Source organism: Telopea speciosissima, chromosome 7 (genome assembly GCF_018873765.1).
Source record: "Telopea speciosissima isolate NSW1024214 ecotype Mountain lineage chromosome 7, Tspe_v1, whole genome shotgun sequence".
Taxonomy (NCBI): Eukaryota; Viridiplantae; Streptophyta; class Magnoliopsida; order Proteales; family Proteaceae; genus Telopea; species Telopea speciosissima.
Genome location: NC_057922.1, coordinates 22,199 through 49,318, shown reverse-complemented (window position 1 = coordinate 49,318; position 27,120 = coordinate 22,199). Strand labels below are relative to the sequence as shown.

The window sequence follows — 27,120 nt, the reverse complement described above, 5'->3', positions numbered from 1 at the left end:
GTTTTTGCTATATAAATGTGGCAAGATGGTTTTTTTTTCTCTAAAGTGAGAGGTGTGTGAAGATGAGCGACTGTAATCTTATTATTGTCTATTGATGGTGAAACAGATCTCGTCTCACCATAGACGTATACAATCTTACCGAACTACATAAATCTTCATGTTTGCATTGTGTGACAGTTTTCATTCAATTTCGCATCCTTTTTAGGTCTTGTTTTCGTACACTAACTTGACTCCAATTATAAACTAGTAATTGACCGACCAAATGTATATATAAATGTAGGTATACATACCTGAACTTGTAGAGGCCCGATTAAGTAAACAAAACGGTCACACCACTCGTACGTAATAAATTAAAAACTTCTTTTGATGAAATTGATAGATCATCTTTTTTCTTTACGTAGTCTCGCACCACTCACTGCACATTTATCTTTTCTTCGTAGTTATTATATATACTACGAACTTATTGCGAAACAACTAAGAATTGAAGGGAAAGCCATTAGAGGACGAATCGGATGATGTAGGACCTGATACGCAATCATACTTCTTTAACCCTGCGTCATCTCTGAGACCAAATCTTATAAAAAAACTTCTAATCATATGGGCTAAAACGTATCGTGCCAATACTTAAATCCATGGTAATTTGATAGTGTTTGAACTTTGAACCCAAAAAGCGATCTGGTAGCCATATAAATAAGATATGTATCACTGCCCGGCCTGTTGATTGTGATCTCCATTGAAGCCATAGCAAGCAATACAGCGAGAAGTTTTCTTCTTAATCTTTCTGTGTCTTTATCTCTATATTTCTTCTTCTTCTTCTTCTTCTTTAAAAATCTGTATTTCAGTTTGAACTGCACTGAAAAATGATGGTGGTTGGTGATAACTGGAAATTCCTTAATGGTTTGAAACCGGTGTTGATGATGGTGATAGTTCAGACCATCCTTGCTGGTCTCAATGTTATCTATAAGCTTGCAACCCTAGATGGGATGAATATGAGAATCTTGATTGCCTACAGATATATGTTTGCTTTCATTTTCTTGGCTCCCTTTGCTTTCTTCATTGAAAGGTTCTCTCTCTCTCTCTCTCTCTCTCTCTCTCTCTCTTCCTCTCCTCAGGTCATCTTACTCACTCAATTATTGTATATAATGAGAGTATTAATTAATCTGTTCTTGCAGAAATAAAAGACCAAAGTTAACATGGATGGTCACCTTCCAAGTATTTCTTTGTGGGTTATTTGGGTAAGTCATTCTCGCGGCCGATCCCAAATGTTCTTCTTCAAATTAAATCTAGTTAAATGGGTCTTTCACTAATCAATTTCCTTAATTCTCTCTTAATTAGTTAATGTTTGAATAATAATTAATAAAGAACCTAATTTACTTTTTTCTTATTATTGATTTTCTATATATATATATATATATATATATATATTAGGGGAACGTTGTCTCAGAATCTCTATGTGTCAAGCTTAAACTTAACATCAATGACATTTGCAGCAGCCATGACAAACCTTATTCCAGCAACAACTTTCTTCTTAGCTCTCATTCTCAGGTTAGTTAGTTTTTTTTGGGTTTTCCCATTTATTTTATGAAATTGATAGATCATGAGCGTTGATTGTGTTGAGTAATCAAAGGATGGAGAGGCTATGGATTCGGACGATGGCAGGGAAAGCAAAGCTTGTGGGTACGGTCATATGTATAGGAGGGGCAATGATACTAACTTTCTACAAAGGTCCTGAGGTCAAACTTTGGTCAACAAATATTGACCTCACACATGGAGCGTCCACATCAGCATCACACGCTGGTAATAGTAGTTGCGTAGTGGGTTCAATCCTAGCCCTTGGTTGCTGTTTGTGTTATGCAATCTGGTTGATTATTCAGGTAATTAAATTAAGTGGAATACCTAAATTGACCTCCACTGACTTTGGTTTGGTTGGAATTTCCAATTAATTAATTTGCTTTTTTTTTTTTTAATGCCACCGTTGATTTTGTAGACTAAGATGAGCGAGAGATACCCTTGTCACTTATCGAGCACGGCTCTGATGTGCTTGATGGGGTCGGTACAGAGTGCAGTATTCGCTATGTGCGTAGATCACAAGTGGGAGGAATGGAAGCTTGGGTGGAACATCAGGCTTTTGTCCGTAGCTTACTCGGTATGGGATTCTCAATCAACGAAGGAGATAGGATGGCCAGGTTTTATTTGTATTGATGATTGAAGCTTAAGCCTAATAATGATCAGTGTGTTACGGTGGTGTAGGGAATACTGGCATCAGGGTTATCGTTTACGTTGATGGCTTGGGCGGCAAGGGCAAGGGGCCCACTGTTCATATCGATTTTCAACCCTTTGATGCTTTTGATGGTGGCAATCATAGGCTCCTTGTTCCTCGCCGAGATGTTACATCTTGGAACGTAAGAACTTTTTGAATCAACAATATGGTGGTGTGAATTTTATTTTTAATTTTTAAAGTTTTAATTTTTAATTTTTACTTTTTGGCAGCCTGGTAGGGGCAGCGTTGATAGTGACAGGGTTGTATTCGGTGTTGTGGGGAAAGAGGAAAGAGATGAAGAGGATGTCTCAGTTTATGCCATCTAAGAACTCCATTAATGATTCGAAGCGCATCAAGATGTTTGTCACTACCAGTCCCTCTTCTTCACTCACTACTATTGATAACAACAACAACAATCATAACATTGACCTCTCATCAACTGCTCCTCATAACTTGGCCGTCGGAGCCTTAGCAACCGAGCAACAACATAAGTAGCAACAGCAACAACAGAAGCAGTAGAAGAAGATGATGAAGAAATGGTGGTGTTATCATTGAGCATGGAGCATTTATAGTTGTCATTAAGCATTTGCAACTGACACTCCCTACGGTGTCAATAGATTTGTAACTTTACTCTTTTGTCTTTTATTTTATTCTCAAAAAGTACTTATTTAGTGTAAGAGTAAAAAGAGTGTCTCTAATGCAACATGTAATGCAGTTCTCATAGTGAGTGAAAAAGATTTACCTTCATTGAATAGACTGAATTAAATGCTTTTGGAAAACAATGAGCAATTAAATGAAGGATCAAGTTTCCCAATACCTATTCCTGCCCTCTCTCGTCGAGCGTCTTTTGGGACATACAATATAAAACTCTAGGAGGGGTTTGTGAACTTAGGATGGTGGGTGAACTGTCCTCTATTAGTGGATGAAAACTTTATCGTTAAATGACAGTATCCAAATTTTAAACACACCAATGGAGATATCGTTGAGGCATTCCCTTATACATGTTAAAAAAGAAAAGATAGAAGGAGAAGATTAATTAGCTGAGATAATGGTATATCCTAAATCTGATATAACCCAACTTATTATTTGTAGGAGTAGTACAAGGACTGGATCATGGGTTTTGTGGTTTTGATCTGAATTAACCCATTTATTAGCAACATGGAAGTTATTTTAAGGAGACAATAATGAGATAATTAGTAAATATGAAGATGAATTTTTTTTGGAGATTTACAGTATTTAAAATGTCCTATTTCCCCTTCTTTATTAATTTGCTAGTTCCAATTCTGAGATTTATTCTGTTGTATGGAACATTTTCTAAAGATAACTCTACTAAACCGCTCCATGGTTCCTGATTCCTGCATCATCAAACTGAAAAAACAAAGAAAACAAAAATTTGCCAAAAATAAATAAGAGATTAAGTTTGTTTTATTTTTTGGAAAGGGAGCTTATATAAACTTATTATTATTACAAAGGGGGAATAGGCGGGGAAGGTAACAGTCAATAGGCTCGAACTCGAAATCTTCTGTTGAGCATGGGCATGAAGCACACCACAGCTCACCAACTACGCTAGACAACTGTTGTTACAAGAGATTAAGTTGATCATGGTTAGGGATGAAAACCACTTTGGGTCCTCAACTAAATAATCCATATATTTAAGGAGAAAGTTTTCCTCCATTGGAGAACAAAAACTCACGATCCAACCTAACAAGGCCTGGGTTAGGTTTTTCAACCCACATGCACAGGCCATAATTTAGGCCAAGGTTGACATTTTTAGGCCTAGGATAGGACCGATTCAAGCTTGGGCTGAGGCCTTTGGTTGAATCGAACCCAATCCGGCACAACCTTATTTATGAATATACATAATTAATATCATGTATAATAGTGGGAGAGGAGAGAAAGACACAAGGATGCACTAGCTTATGTTATGCAACTGGAGAGAAAGAAGATAGTCAAATTGTGTGGCACTCATGCCCAGACACAAGAAGGGTGAAAAGGATGCCTCAAACCTTGTGAAATGAAAAAATCCCACTCCTGTAAAGACACGCGCATTGGTGCAAGGGCCACCTAGCCTGGTAATGACTCCTTCCACAAAAAAAAAAAAAAAAAAAAAGAAGCACATGGCATTGCCTAGCCTTGAAATGTGAAAAATGAGGACTACCAAACATGTGAAATGAAACACTTGCAACTCAAGTCTGGACGGGTTGGTGGATTTTGATCCTCTATTGCCGCTTGCCTGACCATCCTGCCTGTGTGCTTTCTCACATAGGCAGGGGCGCAATGACCACCCTACCCCACCTGGACAGGACATTCGGGCATTGGGTAGGGAGGTCATTGCGGCCTTCCCCACACAGGCAGAACGGTTATAGAGGATCCAAATTGGGGGTGGATCTGATCTGGCCACAGAGAAATGAAGTTGACGGCAGTTTGACCATGTACACATGGCACGAGGGAACCAGAAGACTTCAACGCACGTGTCTAAGCTCAGTATAACACGTGTATGAACCAGACTTAATTGGGGTGACGTTGGGAAATAGCGCAACAAAGTACAATAACTGCCCCTCCTCTTCTTCCAAATTCCAATGTTCTCTTCTCTAACCGTATCTTTCTAACTCTTCTTGTAGAGCATATAAATATAACTCCCCTGTTGACTGTGATCCCTATTGAAGACCAAGCAGTTAGCCTAGGGATATGGATACCGCAAGAATACTTATTACATCTTCTTCTTGATTTGTTCGTTCACCCTCCCTCATCATCTTTCCTCTTTTTTCTCTATCTTTATCTCTCTCTCTCTCTCTATATATCTAACTGATCTCTATATTTCTTTCTTCTTCTTCTTTAAAAATCTCTGTATATTTCAGTTATAGCTAGTGAGAAGGAAGGAAGGAAGGTTGGTTGTTTGAATATTGGTTCTTCAACTTTGAACGTACTGCGCTGGAAAACGATGGAAGTTAGTGATCTCTGGAAATGTGTTCATGGGTTGAAACCAGCGATGGTGATGGTGATGGTTCAGGCCATCTTTGCTGGGGTCAATGTCTTCTATAAGCTTGCAACCATAGATGGGATGAATATGAGAGTCTTGGTTGCATATAGATATATTTTCGCTTTCATTTTCTTGGCTCCCTTTGCTTTCTTCATTGAAAGGTACGTACGTACGTAGCTAGCTTCTCTGCTATTGCGGGCATTCCATTTTTCTTTACTCCAATGCAACATCATCATATCAATAATCACTAGCAAGCTAGCTAGCTACTACTGCAATGAATTAATTAATTAATTAATGAATTGGTCCATGCATGAGAGTTTATCTAATCTGTTCTTACTTGCAGGAAAAAAAGACCAAAGTTGACGTGGATGGTCGCCTTCCAAGCATTTCTTTGTGGGTTACTTGGGTACGTAAGTCGTCATTCTTCTTCTTGTCTATCCATACAAACAAAAACTGTTCTTCAATTCAGTTTTGTGGTTTCCTGAACTGAATTCAGAATTCAAATTTGAAAAAGTGTAATATTTAGTAAATGATTTAACAAACAAACCTCTTGCTCAGTTTTTCTGTTCCATGAATTCTGCACATCCCATTAAATTGGACTCTTTATTTCAACTTATTAATGGGTCTGGGCCCTGGGGCTGGGGGTGTCAAAAGCTGGCCCGCACTGATAGGTCCAACCACATCCCACTGGCTTAGTAGTGCCGGGCCTAAACTGATTCTATCATTTGGGCGTTTATTAATGTTTGGTTGTAGCTTGTTGGCCACCAAACGGGATCAACCATTTATAGAATGTTTATAGCTTCATCAACTCATTTATGGATCCCTTGTTTACAGTTTGCTTATACCCCAATTAACATGCTTAATTGACCTTGGTAATAGACCCGACCCTACCCGACCGCCCAAATTAAAATGTGTCCCATGCCTTAGCCTATAAGACCCGATTAACTAAACGATGTGGCTATATATGGTGTGTGGCCTTAAATTTGTAAAGATTGATTAGGCCACCGATTAACACTTCTAATTTTGTCTTAGTGTAGATATTTGATTAATGACAAAATTTTCTTTTTTATTGATGATCGAGTTTTAGGGGAACGCTGGCTCAGAATCTATATGTGTTAAGTTTAAGCTTAACATCCATGACATTTGCAGCGGCCATGACAAATCTTGTTCCAGCCATAACCTATCTCTTAGCTGTGATTCTCAGGTGAGTTTTGAGTTTTGTTTTAATAAATAATAATAATATGGTGTAATGGAGATACATCATAACCGTTGATGGGGTTGACTAATCAAAGGATGGAGAGACTGGGGATTAAGACGATAGCAGGGAAAGCAAAGGTGGTGGGGACGGCCATAGGTATAGGAGGGGCAATGGTGCTGACGTTCTACAAAGGACATGAGGTCATCATTTGGTCAACGAATATTGACCTTACACGTGGACTCGGTAAAGCTGGAGCAACTACACACACTGCTGCTGGTAATCGCGCATTGGGATCAATCCTAGCCTTTGGTTGCTGTTGGTGTTATGCAATCTGGTTGATTATTCAGGTGTGATTTTATAACAAACATGCAATTAATTCATCACCTCCATTGATGTTGAATTTCCATTCCTTCTTCCAGCTTTAATATATATATGCCTGCCGTTGATTTTGTAGACTAAGATGAGCGAGAGGTACCCTTGTCCCTTATCAAGCACGGCTCTGATGTGCTTGATGGGGTCAGCACAAAGCGCCATATTCGCTATTTGCGTTGATCAGAAGTGGGAGGAGTGGAAGTTTGGATGGAACATCAGGCTTTTGACTGTAGCTTACTCGGTAAGTATGGGATTCCGATTGGACGAAGGAGATTGAATTTTTTTTGTTTTTTCTCTTGATTGGTTGACTGATTGATGATTGAAATAGCTTAATATTTAATCTTAATGGAGAGAGTATGATGCGGTGATGTAGGGAATATTGGCATCAGGGATAATGTTTACGTTGATAGCTTGGGGTGTAAGGGCAAGGGGACCACTGTTTGTATCGATTTTCAACCCTCTGATGCTTTTGATGGTGGCAATCATGGGTTCCTTGTTCCTTGCCGAGAAGCTACATGTTGGAAGGTAAACAAAATTTTGAATTCTTCTTTAAATAGGGTTTGTTTGGTTGTGAAACAAATGAATTTATGTGTGTGTCTCTATCACGTTTTTATATTTTTAAATAAAGATTTTCTTTTCTTTTCTTTACTTGGCTTGGTAACCAAACATAGCTTATTTTGCAGCCTAGTAGGGGCAGCGCTGATAGTGGTGGGGTTGTATGGAGTGTTGTGGGGAAAGGGGAAGGAGATGAAGAGGATGTCTTTGGTTAAGCGGCCATCTCAAAAGAGCTCCAAAGATGATGGGGAGCCAATTGAGGTGGTTGTTACTACCAATCCTTCTTCTTCTTCTTCGTCTTCAGTAACTACTAGTACAGCAAATACAATTACTACTACGATTGATACCAGCAGCAACAACCGGCAACCATAGCATTGGCCTATCATAACTTGGCCGCATGTAGTAACCTTAGCAGCAGCAGCAACAAAAGAAGAAGAGGAAGACAAGGAAGAAGTGGTGGTGTCACCCCGTACGACATCACTCACCGTGGAGCATTGATAGCTGTCGTTAATTAGCATCTGCCGCAAATGGTTTCTTTTTTACTATATGGTGTGGTTCGACCTGTATTGTTTATGGTAATTCATTTTTGTATTGTTTTCTTTTTTTAAAAGAATTGCAATGATTCATACACAAGCAAACAATAGAGAACATTGTCAATATGGTCAACTTTTTTTTTTTTTTTTTGTGTATGTGTTTTCCATCGTCTGTTTAAATATTTCTTTTCTTGAGATTTTCTGCACGCCCTCTTAAAAATCCCTTTGACGAGCAGATTTGTGGTTATAATTCGATAAATTTACCCTTGCTCAACCTAATTATCTTAATTATGAAAAGGAAATCTTAGCTATCGTTAATGCATTCCAATGATTCCGGATTTACCTTCTCCCTGAGAAATTTCTAATACGGACCGACAACCAGGCTGTACGCGATTTTCTCAAAACTAAACAAAACGAAACTAACTCTCATAGAATTAATTGGTACAACACTATTAATCAATATCAATACGAAATTGTCCATATTAAAGGCACTGACAATTTTCTTGCTGATTATCTTAGCAGAGAAGAATCCTCGTCATCCTCCGGACGAAGATAAAGGTAAAGGTAAAGCCCCTGCGACACAACATCGCAAGAGCAAAAAGGCCACCCCAGCCTTACTCCCTACCCCTCGTGGCGGTATTCTCGTTTGAGAACCCTATGCAGCAGCAGCAATTCCTACCCAAAGGACTGCTCCTCTCTACACTCGAATTCCTGCAACAACAGCGGAATTTACCCCTTCTCCCTACCAACCTCTTAGTCCCTATTTCTACCCTGGAAATAGTCAAAATCAGGACAGTCAGGATCCCTATTTTTCTATGGAACATGACCTCTGCCAGCTACTCCCAGGTAGTACAACAACTACCAGCGGCAATTGCTCCGTCTTCTTTTGGTCAGTCAGTGACAAACACTATTGATTTCTTTAAACATGATGGTGTACCTACCAAATGGTACCATCAGATTAATACTTTGTGGAAGACAGTTGGCCGGACAGAAAAAATCATTCCGGACCACTCTTACCACTTTCTCTAAAACCCTTGGCTCGTTTTATCAGAAACAGCTCACCCTTCAAACTGTTGTACTCGACTCAGTTAAACAACTTAATTGGGACGATGGTACTTCTCCTGTGAAAGTACAAAGCTTTCTTCAGATTTCTGACTATATCGAAGATCATTTAAAAGATGCTCTCTTCGAAAAAATTAAAAGAATTTGTTTATACTTAAAGGCTCAAGAAGTCCTTCCAAAAGAAATATTTCCAATGATATAACGTCATTGTAATGAAGAACAATACCAGCGCTACAAAAGCTTTATGCTGGAATATCCAAAAAATATTATGAGAACACATCACCAACAACACCGTCTGATCCTTTACTCCGGACACGAACCCTGGAGTATTGCTACTGTTGAATGGGGACTCGTAGGTCAACTAGTCTTTTCCAGTGACTGCACCTCCGTCCCCGACCAATTGCCCATGATGATCAGAACAATGGTCGTCCATGCTACTGCCAATTGGCGTTTCTCAGGTGGACTCGAATTCACCATTACCAGTACTTTGGGATGGCGACATAGAGAACGCTTCTTCCAGCCATATCAGATTTGGCACCTCCAACCTGCTGCCTGTTTCACAATACAGGAACCAGCACTCATCACCGATGAAGACGAAGCTGCGACCATTGCCAACCGCTTCATCCACGCCGACCAGCTTTACAAGCAGTCTCTCATTGCTCTACACAAAGAAGCATTGACCCTCATCTTTGAAAACGGATGCTCAAAGTACCGTTACCTTGTCTCAGACGGCTGACGAATCTTCGTCACCCAATTCCTCATGGATTACGAAATCCCAATGGATATTGCTGCCGACACCTATCTCCTTGTCCAGAACCTGCAGACACTCTCTCTGTTAGATGTTCTGGCAACTCCCCTTGCTGAAGTTGAAGAATCTCTGGAAGAAATGGCTGCACATGAAGCTGCTGAACAAGCCGCTGCAGAAAACCTCTCTCCAGCTCACGCCTCCGACATCAGCCTCGGTGACGACTGAGCTCATCATGACATCATCATGAACAGTGACGCTGCCCTATGTCATTGCGACGCCATCATGACATCATCATGAATGGTGACGTCGCCCTATGTCAATGCTTACGTCAACAGTTACTATTCGGATTTTAAAACAAAATTTGGAATCCGACGTAGACCTCTCCCTCTATATAAGAGAAGCTCTTCTCTCTTTTGAGAACAAGCTCCGCTCCCCAAGGCTCCCTTCTGCCTTCACCTCTCATCTTCTATCCCCATTTCGATACCTTCCGCTTCATTTTTATTTTGGTAAAAGTGGAGATAATGTAGCTCAACGATTTCATTAACTTAAATAGGGCTTAACAGCCAAGAAACATATTCAGCCTAGGAGTTTAAGTGTCCCTGGGAAGGATTTAAGTCTCGGTTCGTATCGTATCGTCTCGGCCGATACGTCTCGGTATCGGTCGTGGTCGATACGATACAGGCCGAGACGTATCTTTTTTTTTTTAAAATGTACATGTCTCGACTGTATCGAGACGTATCGACCAAGACGTATCGATACGATACGATACGATCGATACGTATCGATACAGCCGAGAGTTTTTTTAAAAAATTATTTTATTATATTTAAAAAACGATATGAATCGAGACGTATCGAGTCGTCTCGATATGTATCGGTATGTATCGGTCGATACATACCGATACATACCGATACATATCGAGACGACTCGATACGTATCGTTAACTTAAAAAACACATGGCCATTTCATCATTTTCACCCAAAACTCGATTTCTAGCAGTCCAGGCGGGAAAAAGGTCGTCCCAGCTTTGAGAAACCCTTCCAAAAAGACATTTAAACTTGCTTTTTGGGTAAGATTTCTTGAGGGCTTTCAGTTCTTTGCCAAAAACAAACTTAGAGGAGCTGAAATCACATCATTTGGTGGATCTAACAGCCTACATTCGAATTCAAAAGTAAGTTTTTTGAAAAAAACTTGAATCTTTTGCTTTAATCTTTGATTATTGGTATGTTTTTTGGTATGAATCAAAGAGAATATGTTAAACAAACATAGAAATTGCATTCTTTGTATGCATTTACAAAGATTTGGTTTCAAATCCATGTTTCTTTGACCATTTTTACCCAAAACCGAAAATTCCTTCTTTAAAATGAAAATTTTTTTTTTTCCTTCTTAACTTTAAAACAAATGGTAATGTTTATAAGATATGGAGTACATTATGTATAGATGTATGACATCCCAAGAAGATTATACATTTACCCTAAAATCTGTATTTTTTTTTGGGTATTTTCTGAATTTATAAAATACTTAAAAAAATGTAAAAAAATCTGATTTTTCCATCTATACTCTTTCATTATAGTTTGATAAAATGTATAATTGGCTGAAATAGAATAAAAAACTTAGATTCATATATGTAGTACATTATGTCATTTTTTTTAATTATTTAAAAAATTAAATAATGTGTAATTAGTTGTTGAAAATATAAAAATGTTTAAATATTGTTTATGACAACTTTGTTAGGTAGTAAATAAAAGAAGATGCAATGCATGAATAATAAATTATTTAGGACGATGCTTCATAATGTGTCTATACTTGTATAGTTGTATAAATAATAAATTATTCATGTGTGGATTTGAATATTGTTTAATATATATCTTATATAGTTATCTACTTTTGTTTGGTATTTAGGACGATGCCGCGACAACAAGACATTGGGTGGTCTTATTGTACCAAAATAAACAATAATAGATTGCATACATAGTGCAACTTCTGTGGCACCCAACATCTTGGAGGTGGGGTAACTCGGCAAAAAGAGCACATGGCAGGAGGATATGGAAATGTTTCCAAGTGTACACGATGCCCTGTAGAGTTAAGCGGGCAATGCAAAAACACCTTAGAGATTCCAAAAAATCCAAGCAAGCACATGATGATGTTGATGCATTGGTGAAAAATTTGATGGAAGATTTTGAAGATTATGAAGGATCGGATATGGAAGCAGAGGAGGACCCAGAGTTGGCATTGGCGATGAAACAATCAAGACATGAAGCAAAAGAGCAACAATGGAGAGCCGAGCAATTGATTAGAAGTCAATCAACTCGACCACCCAGGGCCCTGTAGATATTGGTGTTGGCTCCTCTTGTCGTCCATCTTTAAGTAAGGGTAAGCACTGTTGGCCTTAGTAGAGCAACCAGGTGAAGGTGATGTTTGACCGGTTTACAAAGAGTGGTAAGGGTAAGAGAAAGAAGAGCCCGGATATCGAGACATGGATCCTAATGTCTATAGAGCAGGGGATGCTAGCCAACGAGGATTGAAGAAAGCTTTCAACCCAAAACACTTAGTAAAAGGATAGGCGAGCAATCTCCAGATGGTTCCACAGTTCTATGATTCCACCACATAAGGCCAAAGATCCCCACTTCAAGGCCATGGTAAATGAGATTCAGCGGTGTGGGAAAAATGTTAAGCCACCCACACCTCATGAGATTGCTGGGCCTTACTTGGATGATATTGTCCAAGAGGTGCATGAGTATGTAGAGAGGTTCAAGGAGAAGTGGCCACTATATGGAGTGACCAACATGTGTGATGGATGGAGTGGACCAACAAGATTATCCATCATTAATTTTCTTATCTACTGTGATGGAAGGACGATCTTCCACAAGTCGGGCAATGCATCTAGTGAAATCAAAGATGCCAACTACTTATACAAGTTAATGGATGAAGTTGTGAAGGACATAGGAGAAGAAAATGTTGTCCAAGTAGTAACTGACAATCCAGCAAATTTCAAAAAAGCTGGTCAGTTGCTTATGTTAAAGAGGCAACATTTATTTTGGACACCATGTGCAGCTCATTGCATAGATTTGATGTTTAAGGACATAGGAGAATTGCCCAAAGTCCAAAAGTTGGTTGGTAATGCAAGGAAAATCACCAATTTTATTTACAACCATAGTTGGGTTTTGGCATTGATGAGGAGTTATACACAAGGGGATTTAGTGAGGCCTGCAACAACAAGATTTGCAACAAATTACATTGCAATTGATAGCCTCATTTCCCGAAAGCATGGGCTGTTACAGATGTTCACCTCTACTGAGTGGTTGACTAGCAATTATGCAAGGTCTGAAATTGGGAGATTTGTTTAAGATCTTGTTACCTCTTCAAATTTTTGGGCTGCAATGGGCCGACTTTATAATGTTATGATGCCATTCTTTTGTCTGCTTCGAGAGGTTGATGGGGATAAAGAGCAGACCATGGGTAAGATGGTAGATGCCATGGGATGTGTGAAGAGAAAAATACATGAGAATAATCCAACATCAAACAAGAAGTATTTGAAGATTATATCCGATCGATGGGAAAATATGTTGGTTCAAGATGTTCATTGGGCAGGTAATCTTATAAGTATATGACTTTGGTTTCATTTTAAACACTTAGTAGTTAGTAAGTTACTATTTATTTATTTATTATTAGAATTTTTAGGTTTCTAACCATCCATTACAAACCATGTGCAGCATATTATTTGAATCTGGATATCCAATACTCCAATGATATAGGGTGTAGACCGGATCTATTGCGTGCCCTAAGGAATGTTGTGAACACAATGGAGCCAGATGTAGCGAAGGCCACACTTGCCATGGATGAGGTTAGAACTAAATTAGTTGTATAAATGATTGAAACCAAGAATAGAGTGATTGGTGGAAGTGGAACTAATATATATATTTTTTTAATACCTCTCTAGGCTAAGCATTTTCTGGAGGCCATTCGTGGTTTTACTGATAGAATGGCTATCCATGCGAGGAGCACACAACGCCCAGGTAAGTTAGGTTTACCTAATTTATTATATCGTTTAAAATTTGTTTTAAGGTTTTGTCTTTTAATATTTCATTTATTATTGTGCAGCTGATTGGTGGCTCAATTATGGGGGTACTAGTGCTCCACCCTTAACCCGAATTGCAATTCGAGTATTATACCTGACGGCATCCTCTAGTAGCTGCGAACGTAACTGGAGTACATTCGGGTTGATACACACCAAACCCCGGAATCGTCTCAGTTATTCAAAGTTGGAGAAGCTAGTGTATGTCCATTACAACATGAAGCTTAAGCTTAAATATTTAGAGCTGGAAAGAGAAGGAGATGATGTAGATGTCAACCCAATCGACATCAAACACCTACTTGACGATGAAGATCCAGTTAGAGCATGGATAGAAAATACCGATAAGGTATTGGTGATGGATCAATTAAGTGAGGATTGCCAGACAACCAAACCTGATCCAGTGATAGAGAGCATCATTCAACAGATGGATGAGGATGCAACACAGCCACCATCATAAGATCCTTGTCCTAATGTTGAAGAAAATGAAAGTAGCTCTGAAGAAGGTTTAGTCAGGAGGACGAGGTCAGGTCATCCGTATGGAGGAACTCAACAACATGTTGATGATGAGGATGAAGACGACGATGGTGATGGTGGTGGTGGTGGTGGTTCTGCTGCTGCTGCTGATGATGATGATGATGATGACGATGATGATGGTAGTGGTGGTGGTGGTGGTGGTGGCCATGGTGTTAGAGGTAGTGGTGGTGCTGGAGGTAGTGGTGGTGGCCATGAGGCTTCACAACATCGTGCTGGGGTTCAGTTCACATGTGAGGCAGGATACACACATACTACCCAAGATATGGATCATGGTACTGAGCCTGCTGGCCATAAGACTTACTCGCGGAAGCCGCATAAGGGCAAGTCTGCCAAGCGCTCCCACAATCCATATGATAGTGATGTGCTTCTGAGTGGCATGGAGTCACTTAGCATTAGTTCTGATTATGCTGGTGCTTCATCAAGCCATGGGCATTATGCATCAGGTTCTTCTTCAGGCTATGGACATGGGGCTTCTGTAGGGTATAGAAGTTATGGATACGGAGAGAATCAAGCACAAGCACAACCTAGTGCTGTCGTGACATTAGCCATTCCAGAGCAGTACACACGATTCTACTATTAGTGGGAGAGTCACTACCATCAGTATTTTGACTGGGCTCAGTATTGTGCTTATGTTTGGACAGTACACAACATCATCCTAGTCGCTCCTATTGTTAAAGACCCTTACAGACATGACTTTGATCCACCCTGACATTCTTCATGGCAATAGAGTGACTCTATATGTAAAGAATTTCATCATTTAATTTTTTTATAACAATTTCGAAGTGCTGCACTTGTCTGGTTATTGATTATTCACAATTCTTAGTATATATGCATGATATACGACACAAATTGCTTGTTTATATTTTTTTGTGTCCAAAAGTGTATTTTCATGTGTATTTTGATCATTTTCATGTGTTTCTGCACCGATCGATACGTATCTCCGAGAGGATACGTCTCTTAAAATCGCCTGACCGATACGATACCCGATACAGAGACTTAAATCCTTGGTCCCTGGTGACCTGTTTAATCCACACTCCTCTCTAAATCATGCGAGTGTGATGTGGACCCAAAAAAAAGTGTAAAATTCCATAATAAATTGAAGGTGATTCAAGTCACTTAAACTGGACCACAGGTTGAACCAGTTTGGACCGATTCAACTTAAAACAAAAAAAAAACTGAAAAATAAATATGGATCCACCTAACACTACTGACTATATTACGTGGTAGCAGCTTATTCTTCTTCGTCTTGCGGATGTAGGGCTGTAGCTCTGCATCATATTACCTTGCTGCCGCCAATTCATTCCAGCACACTTCCTACCATCAAAACTTAATGTAACTTTCACTGGAAGACTCCCCTACATCAACTTAGCCTAACTCTAGACATCAAACCCCTAGGTCCCATTAAACCCTAACCCCTAATTTGACCAAAATAACTAATTTTGACCTACCCGAATTACTGTTCATAGCAGATCATTGTTATTGGCTTCTAGTTGGATTCCTACCAATTTAGGACTACATTACAATGCCACCTCAAACAACTTGCTTAACTTATTGCTTATTGGAGCTTCTCATAAATTTATCTCTGAATTGACTTGACCCACTTTGGATGCCCAAACCAAGGATTGGTCATAAACCGTTTTCTGATCCGGCCAGGGTTGGTAGTTTACTTAGGATGCAATCTTTTATTTTATTTTGAATGGGTAGGTTACGTAGTGATTTCGTAAGTAGTTTCTTCCTTGACTTGTTTCCAATTTAGTTAGGTTACTATTTCTATGCAAAAGGCTTCGCTATATAAGCATTGTAATATGGTTGAAGAGTAGAAAACTGAATATTGAAATTGATAGTTTGCTCAAGAAAGTGATTGTGCGTGTATGCTCCCCTTCTCTCCTTTCCCTCTTCTCCTAACCGGTACGCTATCATTTTGGTATCAGAGATGAAGGATTCATCTCCACTATCAATCTATCTCATCCCTTTCTCCTTCTTCCCTATATTCCTTTTTCTCCATGCTGTTTTACATTACTGTTACACCAGTATCACATCTCCTTCCCATCTTCCGCATCACCCCTGCCCCTCTTCCTTTCCTTCAACTCCATTGAAACCCAATCGTAGCAACCCACCACTGTAATTCCCACCGCCAAACCCCAATCTCAATCTATGTAGCGCTCTTTCTTTCTTCGATTGAACGCCTCCCTGACTCTAGGGTTCAGTTGATTAAAAAAAAGGTGAACAGAAAAGAGAGCGAGAGTTTGCACATGCACAGAAAAAAGAGAGGAAGAGGCAAGAAGAGATAGAGACAAAATAAAAGAAAACTCAATCATACATGATTTCTCGTAGCAATTCCATCACCAGCTTCTTCGGGTCGTCTACCTTCGCTATCGCCAATTGTAACTCCCTACCCTCCCGGTTCCTTCACTGGTTGGGTCATTATCCAAATAGGAGGCTCCATCGAAGCCCTTAGTGACCTCCTTTGAAGTCGCTGCAGCCTCCTTTGTCACAAGTCACGACCCATAGCATCCTTCGAAATCAAAAGTTCCCCTCCATCCTCGCAGTCTACTTTCCTCTAGTCTTCTCCTCTGGTTCGTATAATCAGATTCCAAGCCTAATACGGTACCCAACTACCCACCCACACCACTAATGATATTTCTTCTTTTGTCTTCTGTTGTATTAATTTCCAATAATACCCCTGCCTTCAGTTCTTATAATCTGTTCTTCTTTTTACTTTAGATTCGTTATAAGTAGCTCCCAGCCCTTTTTTTATTTTATTTACCATCATATCCTTTCTTTGTTTGTCTTACCATCATATCATCACCTTATAAACTTCAAAAATAAAAAATAAAATCATACACCAGGGAGCCTGATCTGAATGTGACTAGTCAGCTAATCTAAGATTAGTTCAAATAATTATGTGCTTAAGGCTGATCCTTGATGTAATTCAACTGTATTTTGAAATTATTCTGCTTTTCGGAAGGGCTACCCCGTGTTGGGTGGCTTCAAGCTAAGCTAGGCAAGCCCTTGAATAAAGGGAGCGCAAGAATTGTCTTAGATTCATTTTATTTTCTATCAATTTCAGCCAACTCCCCTGTTTCCTCCCTTTGGACTAACTTTACTATGTTGATTCAAAATTTTTGGTAGCATACGCTTGTATGGTTTACCCTTTATTTATTATAAGATATTTTTTGCATTCAATTTTTGTAAATTGCTTTTTGGTTTTTTGGTACAGTATCATGCATATCTTTAATTGTTTGCACGATCTGTTATTGATTTGATGACAGATAATTTCTGGTGTGGAGTACTGCCATAGAAATATGGTGGTTCATAGTTATCTTAAGCCAGAGAATCTGCTTTTGGATTCCAAATGCAATGTTAAGATTGCTGATTTTGGCTTGAGCAATGTCATGCGGGATGGCCATTTCCTGAAAACAAGCTGCGGAAGTCCAAACTATGCTGCCCCAGAGGTATGGAAGACTTGCCATCATATCCTGGTATATGGCTTGCATTTATTTTGAAGGATGTAAAATGACTTGTAATATGCCATGTAACTGCAACCTTTGTGTAGGTTATTTCTGGGAAACTATACGCTGGGCCTGAGGTTGATGTTTGGAGCTGTGGTGTAATCTTATATGCTCTTCTTTGCGGTACCCTTCCTTTTGATGATGAAAACATTCCTAACCTATTCAAGAAAATAAAGGTATTTTCCATTATCTGGTTTTTGTATGAGTATTTTTCAGTAGCTATGATTTGAATATATCAAATTCTGTAATTTGTAATATTGAGTATCTTAGATGTAGTTGCCATCTATAAAGAAGACCTGCAACCTTGTTTATTATGAATGAGATAAACAGACAGCCTTTTGTAAGAATGGAATCAGCAGATGGCCTTTTTGAGCATGAAATTCTTTAGTGTTCCTGATTCCTTGTATTCTGTTTGTTTATTGTACTTTCCTCAATACTGGCATTACTATTTGTTGCTATGCCCTGAATTTTTATCCTTTTGTCTCATAGGGTGGAATATATACTCTTCCAAGTCATTTATCAGCTGGAGCAAGGGATTTGATCCCTAGAATGCTTGTTGTAGACCCAATGAAGCGAATGACTTTTCCTGAAATCCGTCAGCATCCATGGTTCCAAGCTCATCTTCCCCGCTATTTAGCTGTGCCTCCACCTGATTCAATGCAACAGGCAAAAAAGGTATGATCTTTCATTTAAAGGAAGATGATGTAAAGTGGAGCTGCTGCATTGATTTTTATCTTTAAATATAGGGATTTTTTTTTTTTTAAAATGTTTGTGCGATGGGTTTTGTTTCTTGAATGGTTCTATGAGTTACGGACTTGGTAATGTTGAAATAATAGACAAAGAATGAGGAAGAAGAAGACAGTGTATGAAGGCTTCCAACCAAAACCTTGGAAGAGATTCCAATATCTTATCCTAGATTTTTATTCAATTTCAAAAAACTTTAATTTCATTTATGGATTAATTAAATGTGCAGTTTTTCCCTAACAAAGATATAAGGAAAAGTTGACTTCCTAGATCGTAATGTGGACCACAGAGAAATAAAGGACATCGCCTCACCTGTCTCTTCTTTCTCTCTTTTATGTTCCATTTGATTATCTCTTCAGAGATTGATATCCAATGATTGACTTCATAGTCAGAGTCCAACCATAGAAGGGTTCCAAGATATTCACAAGATAAATTTTGATGCTTGTTACTGGGCAAATCCAGTTTCATCTGGCATAGCAGGTTGAGAGCAGAGCTGTCATTTGCTGCCTAGTATTTTTCAGGTGACCAGGCTAGGATTGTAGCATATTATTGCGGGCTGAGATTTGATTACTGCAATCGGTTGGGTTTGCAGTGGTTCACCTGACATCCACAATCAACCTATTGCTAATTGTTGCATGGATGACGTAGACAAGCAAGAAATTATGAGAGCAAGATTGTGTTTTGGGAATTGTGTCATTGTTAGATTGCTTGCTTTCTGCCTTCTGTAGCCTTTGGCCATTTCTTTCACCTCTTTTGATTTCTTTTGTATGTATTTTTTTTTGGGGTGGGGGAAGGATTCTGGCAATCTCTCAAAGGGATTTGTTGTGCCAGTATTTTTCTTTGTTCCTAATAGTATTGTTACTTTTTAATTGGGGGTGGGGGGGAGATACTGCTCTGTGCTTCTCACCAAGGTTCTAAAACTCAGGTTTCGACCAGCCAGAAACCAAGATCTGGTCGAAACCTGTGATTTTTTCCCAGCCAACTTGAGCTGGTGGTTTCGAGGCCCAAAACTGCTTTTTTTGATCTGATTTTTTGTATACAACCTATTTTTGACATTCTAAACACAATGTATGAACTATTTTCACAAAAAAAAAACTTGTGGTTTTTATCCAAGTTTACTAGTGTACGCACATTGTACTGAGAATCATAGTTGTCAAGACAGATTATTTATGCCAAATATCATTTAAGTACCCCCTGTTTGAATCCAATAAAAATAGTTTAAAAAATCAAATACCAAAAGGATAAAAAATCAACCTACCAGTTCAAGAACAAAAATTGAATTTTTCGGCGGTAGGTGAAAATTTCCACTTTCTGATGTTGGGATTTTTCTCAAATCTATAAATTCCATAAATCTTAATATGGTAAAAATTGTTAAAATCCAAAAGTACGGTAAAATATTCATATGTTTTGATGTCAAAGAAATTATTTTCATTTAGAGCCATTCTGTTGCTTGAACCTCAAAGCAATCTTTCTTGGTCTTAATGGTTGCTCGAACCTCTCTAGGGGCCTATCGACTACCCTTCGCTACCCCTAACACATCTTTCACAACCCTCTTAATACACGTTCCACATCGCATTGGTCTCTCTCTCAAAGTCACACTTTCCTTGTTTGACCGCATTGTCAGTAAATGTCCTTAGGGGCTCCCCATTTAATCTCCAACACCTTATCTAGGGTTGTAGGTTCCCTTCTCCTACACTTCTATGCACCATAGTTATCAAGGCGGGAAGGCGACCATGGCGTTTTAGAGGGTCAAAATTCAAGGTGACACTGTCATGGCGGCAAGACGACCAAGGAGACTAGAAGCCATTGCGACGCCTTTATAACTATGGTGTGCACTGAGGCACATACCCAGGGCCACCAGTCTATGTTGGGTGGTTAGGCTCTCCCAAGGGATAACCTTGCAGTCCTTACACACCAATCTCTATGCCCTTATTGTAAGGAAGAAGTCTATGTGGCTGGTATGGTTCCCATTTTTACATGTAACTAAGTGTTCCTCTCATTTTTCAAAGAAAGTGTTCACAATGGAAAGATCGTAAGGTACCACAAAGTCTAGGATTGAGGTCCCCTTCTCGTTCCTCACCCCAACTCCGTAACCTACATGGACACTTTCATATCCTTTACGATCACGCCCAACATGTCCGCTCTGGAGTTGGTTGATGTTATGAGGAGACCAAGGATAAATATCTGAAAACAAATAAAAGACTTAAATAAATAAATTACTTCCAAGTTGGACCTGTTTTTGGCTTGGGCCTCCAAAGCGGGTCTTGTTTGTCTTGCCAGGCTAGAGCAACTGCATCAGTATCCTATACCTAATTTCTTATTTTTTTCTTCTGTTCTCTTCTTTTCTCTTCTTCCTCTCTAGAGGATCGATCTCATCTATTTTCCCCCCCTTCCGTCGATCTGATTTCTTCCCTTGACAATGCAATTGCTTCCTTTATTTTGGATCTGATCATAGATTTGATCATTGGGTCTGCTTGCATTTGAGATCCATAATCCGGTTTTTCAAATTACATTAAGGACACTATCAAAACAGTGACAATCTGATTTTTAGAATAGAGAAGAAAAGTACTGACTGCTGAAATCAGATTTCGAATCTCAAATTCTGTTGATTAGAAAATTAGAATCCTACTGGCAGAAGGTTTCTTAATTAACAGTCCTGTTGAATTTTGATATCAACAGCAACAATACTGTAGAAATTAAATATATAAAGATGTAATGTATCTTCAGGTTTCAAACAATCAAAATCAACTTAATTATCATGTACACGAGAATAGAATTGATAACTGACTTGATTGCAGGAATTGAGCAATGAAGAAAGAGATCGGAAGAAGAATAGAAAGGAGGATGTGACTAGTCTTCTCACCTAGTCTTATTGAAATCCTACCAGTAAAATTATCTTCATTCAATAATAAAATCGTAGTGGCCCTTAAAATGCTTTATAGAAGCAGGAAATGACAATCATATTTGCCCTAGGAAACTATCCTATAAAAAGAGGTAGACCTAAGTAGATTAGGATAATACCCTTCTTCTGTCTACTGGAGTAGAAGTCTCCTAATCATACTAGGAATTTAAATAGTGAAAGAAAACCAACTAATAAGAGGACTGGAATTTATAAAGAATATTCCAGCCTATACTAATAAGTAAATAAATCCTAAATAAGGCCCCACGATTCTGGTTGAGTGAACCAGAAAACACCCTTCAAACTGAGTAAACTCAGTGTCTTCTTTCTCCTCCTTTGGTATTTTTTAGAGTACCTGTCTTGTTGATCTGCGTCAAGTAGTTTTGAGTCTTTTGACCCTTGTTTTGTTTTTATTTTTATTTTTTTATAATGATGTATAGAAAGTTTTAAATTGTGGTTCTCAGGTCTACTATAACTGTTAACATATAATTTTTTGCGTATAAAAATGAAAATAAGGAGCTATGTTTTGTTTATTATACCATTCAGAAAACTTATTGAACTATTATGCTGCCATTCTTGCAGATTGATGAAGATATTCTTCAGGAAGTAGTGAAGATGGGATTTGACAGGAACCAACTGGTTGAGTCTCTTCGCAACAGGAAAACAAATGATGTATGGAATTCTTGATATTTTGGCTGGATTTGTCTTTGTTAATTTGACGTGGTTGTCTAACTTGTTCCAAATTTTTCCAGGGTACTGTTGCATATTATCTGTTGTTGGACAACTGGTTCCGGGTTTCTAGTGGCTATCTTGGAGCTGAGTTTCTGGAGTCAATGGTTTGTTTATTGGCTAGAATTAGATGCTTTAATAGATTTGGCCTTTTTATAATGAACAAAGCTGAAAGGAGAATTGTGTGTGGTTATCAAATTCTGTACATCTCAATGTGCATAACATGCCATTGTGGCATTCATGAATGGATTTCACGTTACAGACCTGGATCAGAAATTTGACTGACTGGATTAGTTGGTCCAGTCCATAAGATTGATTTTTTCTGAACTTGACATCATTGGTGATTACTGGTGTACACTTTGTAGAACTTTTGTGGAGCTACCTGCTATATCTTTTTAGGTTGCCGAATTTTATATCCATCTATCCCATCCTTAAATGCAGGAGAATGGGGCATACTATTGAAGGGGATTGGTATGTCTCATAGTAGGGTGACAAATGGGAGGGTATCACCAATCCCATTATAGACCATTTTTCAAAGATTGTAAACTAATATTTTAAAACATGTCTAGTTTACCTGTTTAGTGAGTGTCTCTTGGTTATGGAAGCTGAGAGAAAGTAATGAGCTGGCTGATGGGTTGGCTAAGCAAGACGTAGTTTGGTCTAGGCGTAGTTTATGGAATATTACCCTTGAAGAGATTCTGTCCTCCGTTTTTTTTCTTCTCATTTTTTCTTTTTGATTCCTTGTTTGTGGGTTTTGGTTTGGTGGTGGTGTGTTTATTTTAACCCATTGCCATCCCTACTCGGTGCCCCATATCATCCTACATGTGCAGCATCATAGTTGTCAAGTCATGCCTAGGCATCCAGACACTTTTTTTGGTCCAAGGCGACATCATGCCTTGTTTGATGCAAAAAAGGCAACCACCTTGGATGCCTTGGCATCGCTCTGTGGGTGACAGCACACACTATACTATCAATTTTTTGACACTTAATGAATTTACGTTAATCGCTTCTTTTTATATATGAAATATGCTTATATCCTATGCTTTGTTTCTTATATGTTGCTTTTTTCTCATATTAGGTCATTACTCGCATGACTATTTTATATTTTAGGATATGGCTTTTATGTTGCACCTTAGCATAAGTATTTAAAATTACCAGTGCTATAGTACATATGTTGTGTGTGTAGGGCAGCCCTTCCAACTCCTTGGGTCACCTAGTCGCCTTGACAACTATGTGCAACTTTTATATTTGTTCGCTTTCTTAGACTATTGTTTCAATTTGTTTAGTGGATTATCTTTTGTTATCACTATTGAATATGCAGATTACATGTATTTCCAGGAATGCAATTTCACACGTATGCATCCAGGTGAAGCTGCATCTTCTGCCATTGGGCATCGACTGCCGGGATATATGGAGCATCAGGGAATTGGCTTAAGAACCCAATTCCCTGTTGAGAGGAAATGGGCTCTTGGACTTCAGGTTGAATTTATTCCATTCATTTGGATGTAATACAGGATATGTGGTTGCAGACTAGTTATCCCAGCCAAATACATTACATTTCTCTAAGGGGTTAGCCTGCCAATAGGTGGTGCTGGTAAATGAGTGAACAATCAACCCTATTATTCCAGAATTCTAATAAATTGATGGAGAAAGTTTTCCTACATCCTTAGTGTAGGATTAAGACACTTCTCTAGGATTATTAAAACTCCCCCCTATTGCACGAAATCGATAAGACCTCCACGCCTTCTGTGCACCCTCTCCCTTGACTGTGGCTGAAGGAAAACCACCCACTAAATCAATTACCAAACTGTTGTATAGCACAATTCTTCAAATCTATGGAAGTATCTGATCTGAAACATTGCTGGCCTGGGGTATCTGACTCTTGACTGGTTTGGTGATTTCAATCCTACTATATTTAATTGTAGTGGAGGGTGATTGCCTCATTTAGTCCTTAAAAACATGTATGGTAAGCCTTGTTTCTTATTTTCGTTAACACCTAGTGATTGGTTCATTCTTGACAGTCTCGAGCTCATCCTCGTGAGATAATGACTGAGGTTCTAAAAGCTCTTCGAGCACTGGAGGTGTGTTGGAAAAAAATTGGTCACTACAACATGAAGTGCCGATATCCTTGCTTTCCAGGCGGTTCTGAAGGCATGGTCAACAGTGCAGTGCATGGTAACCATTACTTTGCGGATGAATCTGCAATTGTTGAGAATGATGGGGTTAGTAGGCAAACAAATGTAGTCAAGTTTGAGTTGCAGGCATGCCTGGTTCTCTGTATCCCTTGTGTTTAATTTTGACATGATTTGTTGGCTTTTGACTTTTATTTTCTGGAAGATCTTATATCTTTATATTTAAGGCCCTGTCAACTGGAGTCACTGGTGTGGTCTACACTCTACCCCCAAAACATATTTAGTAATAGACACTAGATTGATGGATCATATCTGGTAGGCCCTTGGTCAGACATCAAGATTATTGGATGATCCTAGCTACATTTATTGGCACGGTTTTAATGACAGATTTGGTTAACGAATATGAAAAAGTTAATAGGATTGTTAGGATCTTCCAATTAAGTCCTTTTTGCCCTGAGGAAATTTACTTGAACCACTTACCAATGATTTTGCAAAATCTTGACTTTTTAAGCATTTATTGAATTGTTTTTCTGTGACATGGCAAACATAGTTTAGGCTGAATTAGCTTCATTAGAGTTTGACTTGGATCATATATGGACCTTCTAAGTGCCAACTGAACTGTTGTGTGCCCAAAAAAAGGACCACATGGGGTAGCATGGCCAGGTGGATCAACCATAAAACCAGTGTACATGTGTGCGCTTATGTGCATCTCTTTTTTTTTTAGGGTTTTATCGGGGGAGGGGAAGGAGAGAAGTGAAGCCAGGGTTCGATCTCAAAGCTTGGTTACAATAAGCCAAATTCCTTATCAGCTGTGCTGCTAGCACCTTAAGATGCTGCTTAGTTATAATTCAAAGGTCTTATTATGTATGTAAAATCTCGACCTCTGATTAGTTGGGATTAATTAAGGGAAGAAAAATAAAAATAAAATAAAATGTAGGAACTTCCCAGGTTATTATGAACAATGATTATGTAACTAACATGAAAACTTACTAACTAGATAGATTAATTAAAGTTTAGGTCACTTTTCAACTAAATTACTTGGATTTGATTGGGAAGATATGAGGACCAAGGGAGAAAGCTTGATTACCATATTTGGCAGACATTCCTGAATGTCAGTCTTTTCACCCAAATAAAAAGAAATGGTAAGATTTTGTGTTGATTACCTAAGTTTCTATTTTCTTTTGTTAAATTAATTCACTTCCTCCTTTTCCCATGTGACCAGGCGGAGTCTAAGTTTTTAGCTCTGTTGAGAGTGTTTTTTCTCCCTTGGGTAGGGCTAAGGCGGGTTTTGTCCCCCGTTGTATTTTGGATTCATTTTGTTTTATTTCAGTAAAGCTTAAGGGCTGCCCTGGTTCCCAGATAATATTTGGGATACAAAAATGGGGATGTGGGTTTAAAACTGAAATTACATTCAACTTTTCCCATCTTAGAATGTGTTTGGTGTAGGAGAGTAGGTAAGTGAAGGTGGAAGAATTTGTTCGGTTGTACTAAGAAATTGCAAAAAAATGAGTTAGATCCATCATTTTTTTAAGGTTTCATGCATTATCTCACAAATTCTCAACATTTGGTTGAGGGCGAGATAAGTGGATTAGAAAAGCACTATATTGTCTATTCCCATTGCTACCACTTCTTCAAATTACCAAACTACCTGAAAATGGTAAAAAAAATGAAATTTTGACAAACTATCTAGACAAGACATTGAAGATTTATCTTCGAATCCATGAAGACCTAGTCTTTTGAAAATTATAGAGTTGGTCAATCACTTGTTTTTTGAGGGCTCAAATTACAATCTCAAAATTGTTTAGACGTTTTCTGGTAAATCAATTGTGATTTGGATGTAGGTACTTGCTTTAGCTTTAGTGCACTAACACCAACTTATTCTGTACAAATGATTCTGCATTTTAATCATATAAAATTGTTTATATGAATGATAAAAGAAATAAGTGGTGTCATGACTCTCAAGTTGAGTTATGCGACTTCTGAGTCTACTTTGCTATTGGACTGGCATTTTAGAAAGAAAAAAAAACTATGCTTTTGCAAATGACTAATGCATGCGTCTCTTTATGTTTTGATGATTTGAAATCTGTGTGGCATCTGAAAAGCTTCATTAACTGTCATTGGAGTTATAGGATTCTCATCAGCAGTTTTCAATAATTCTTATGAGTTTGTTAATGTGCTTCTATAGCTCTATAAGACTCGGGAGGAGAAGTATCTGCTTGATCTGCAAAGGGTGAACGGACCTCAGTTTCTGTTCTTGGATCTCTGTGCTGCTTTCCTTGCTCAACTTCGGGTCCTATGATGTTGGGTTCATTCAGGCTGGAGATTTACCCAGGAAGGGCATATGATGCTTGTGAATAATTACGGACATTGTATATTCCGACTGGTGTGATTTATATTTTCAGCTCTTTTCTAAGTCGCAGGCATGCTTTGATTCCCTATGACAACTTTGTGAACTATGGTTTACTCAATTGTATGAGCTCAGAACGTCTGTGAATCAATATGGAACTTTGTTAATTAATAGCTACGAATGTGACCATGGAGATTAGCAAGGGAAGGATGGATAATTGTATATCAGCCATCTGACATTGCTTCGATTATTTGTCGCTAATTGATAAGAGTCAGTAGACAGCGTGCCCTTGAAGGCTTTACTCTGTATGTTATTTGTCATATTATCCTATACAACTTCCACCCCTCCTCTTTGTGTGTGTGTGTGTGCAAACTCCTCATGCTCTGTAGTATGGATCTCTCTTCATCTTTCTTCATCTCTATGGTAAATGGTACCATTATAG

The 27,120-nt window shown here is 38.6% G+C and overlaps 2 protein-coding genes across 2 annotated transcripts; both read left to right on the top strand.

The window, feature by feature from the left end:
• Window positions 1-847: 847 nt before the first annotated feature.
• Window positions 848-7,737, top strand: LOC122667245 (WAT1-related protein At1g68170-like). The gene is made up of 7 exons (XM_043863492.1): window positions 848-1,063; window positions 1,173-1,235; window positions 1,429-1,545; window positions 1,628-1,874; window positions 6,893-7,051; window positions 7,184-7,335; window positions 7,494-7,737. Exons 1-7 carry the CDS (start codon window positions 861-863, stop codon window positions 7,735-7,737), a joined length of 1,185 nt encoding a protein of 394 aa, XP_043719427.1. The 5' UTR covers window positions 848-860.
• Window positions 7,738-9,720: 1,983 nt separating this feature from the next.
• On the top strand, window positions 9,721-26,769 carry LOC122667242 (SNF1-related protein kinase catalytic subunit alpha KIN10-like). The gene is made up of 10 exons (XM_043863489.1): window positions 9,721-9,922; window positions 17,284-17,351; window positions 17,588-17,770; window positions 17,872-18,003; window positions 18,317-18,502; window positions 22,053-22,142; window positions 22,223-22,306; window positions 23,538-23,678; window positions 24,221-24,460; window positions 26,517-26,769. The coding sequence occupies exons 1-10, from the start codon at window positions 9,721-9,723 to the stop codon at window positions 26,628-26,630; spliced, it is 1,440 nt and encodes a 479-aa protein (XP_043719424.1). The 3' UTR covers window positions 26,631-26,769.
• Window positions 26,770-27,120: the final 351 nt, after the last annotated feature.

Excerpts from the sequence above, each read along its gene's own strand:
- LOC122667245 (XM_043863492.1), top strand. The coding sequence starts at position 861 with ATGATGGTGGTTGGTGATAACTGGAAATTCCTTAATGGTTTGAAACCG. Across the intron at positions 1,064-1,172 it reads TTTGCTTTCTTCATTGAAAG|AAATAAAAGACCAAAGTTAA; the intron begins GTTCTCTCTCTC and ends CTGTTCTTGCAG. Across the intron at positions 1,546-1,627 it reads TTCTTAGCTCTCATTCTCAG|GATGGAGAGGCTATGGATTC; the intron begins GTTAGTTAGTTT and ends GAGTAATCAAAG.
- LOC122667242 (XM_043863489.1), top strand. The coding sequence starts at position 9,721 with ATGGATTACGAAATCCCAATGGATATTGCTGCCGACACCTATCTCCTT. Across the intron at positions 17,771-17,871 it reads CAAACTATGCTGCCCCAGAG|GTTATTTCTGGGAAACTATA; the intron begins GTATGGAAGACT and ends ACCTTTGTGTAG. Across the intron at positions 22,143-22,222 it reads GCAACAGGAAAACAAATGAT|GGTACTGTTGCATATTATCT; the intron begins GTATGGAATTCT and ends AAATTTTTCCAG.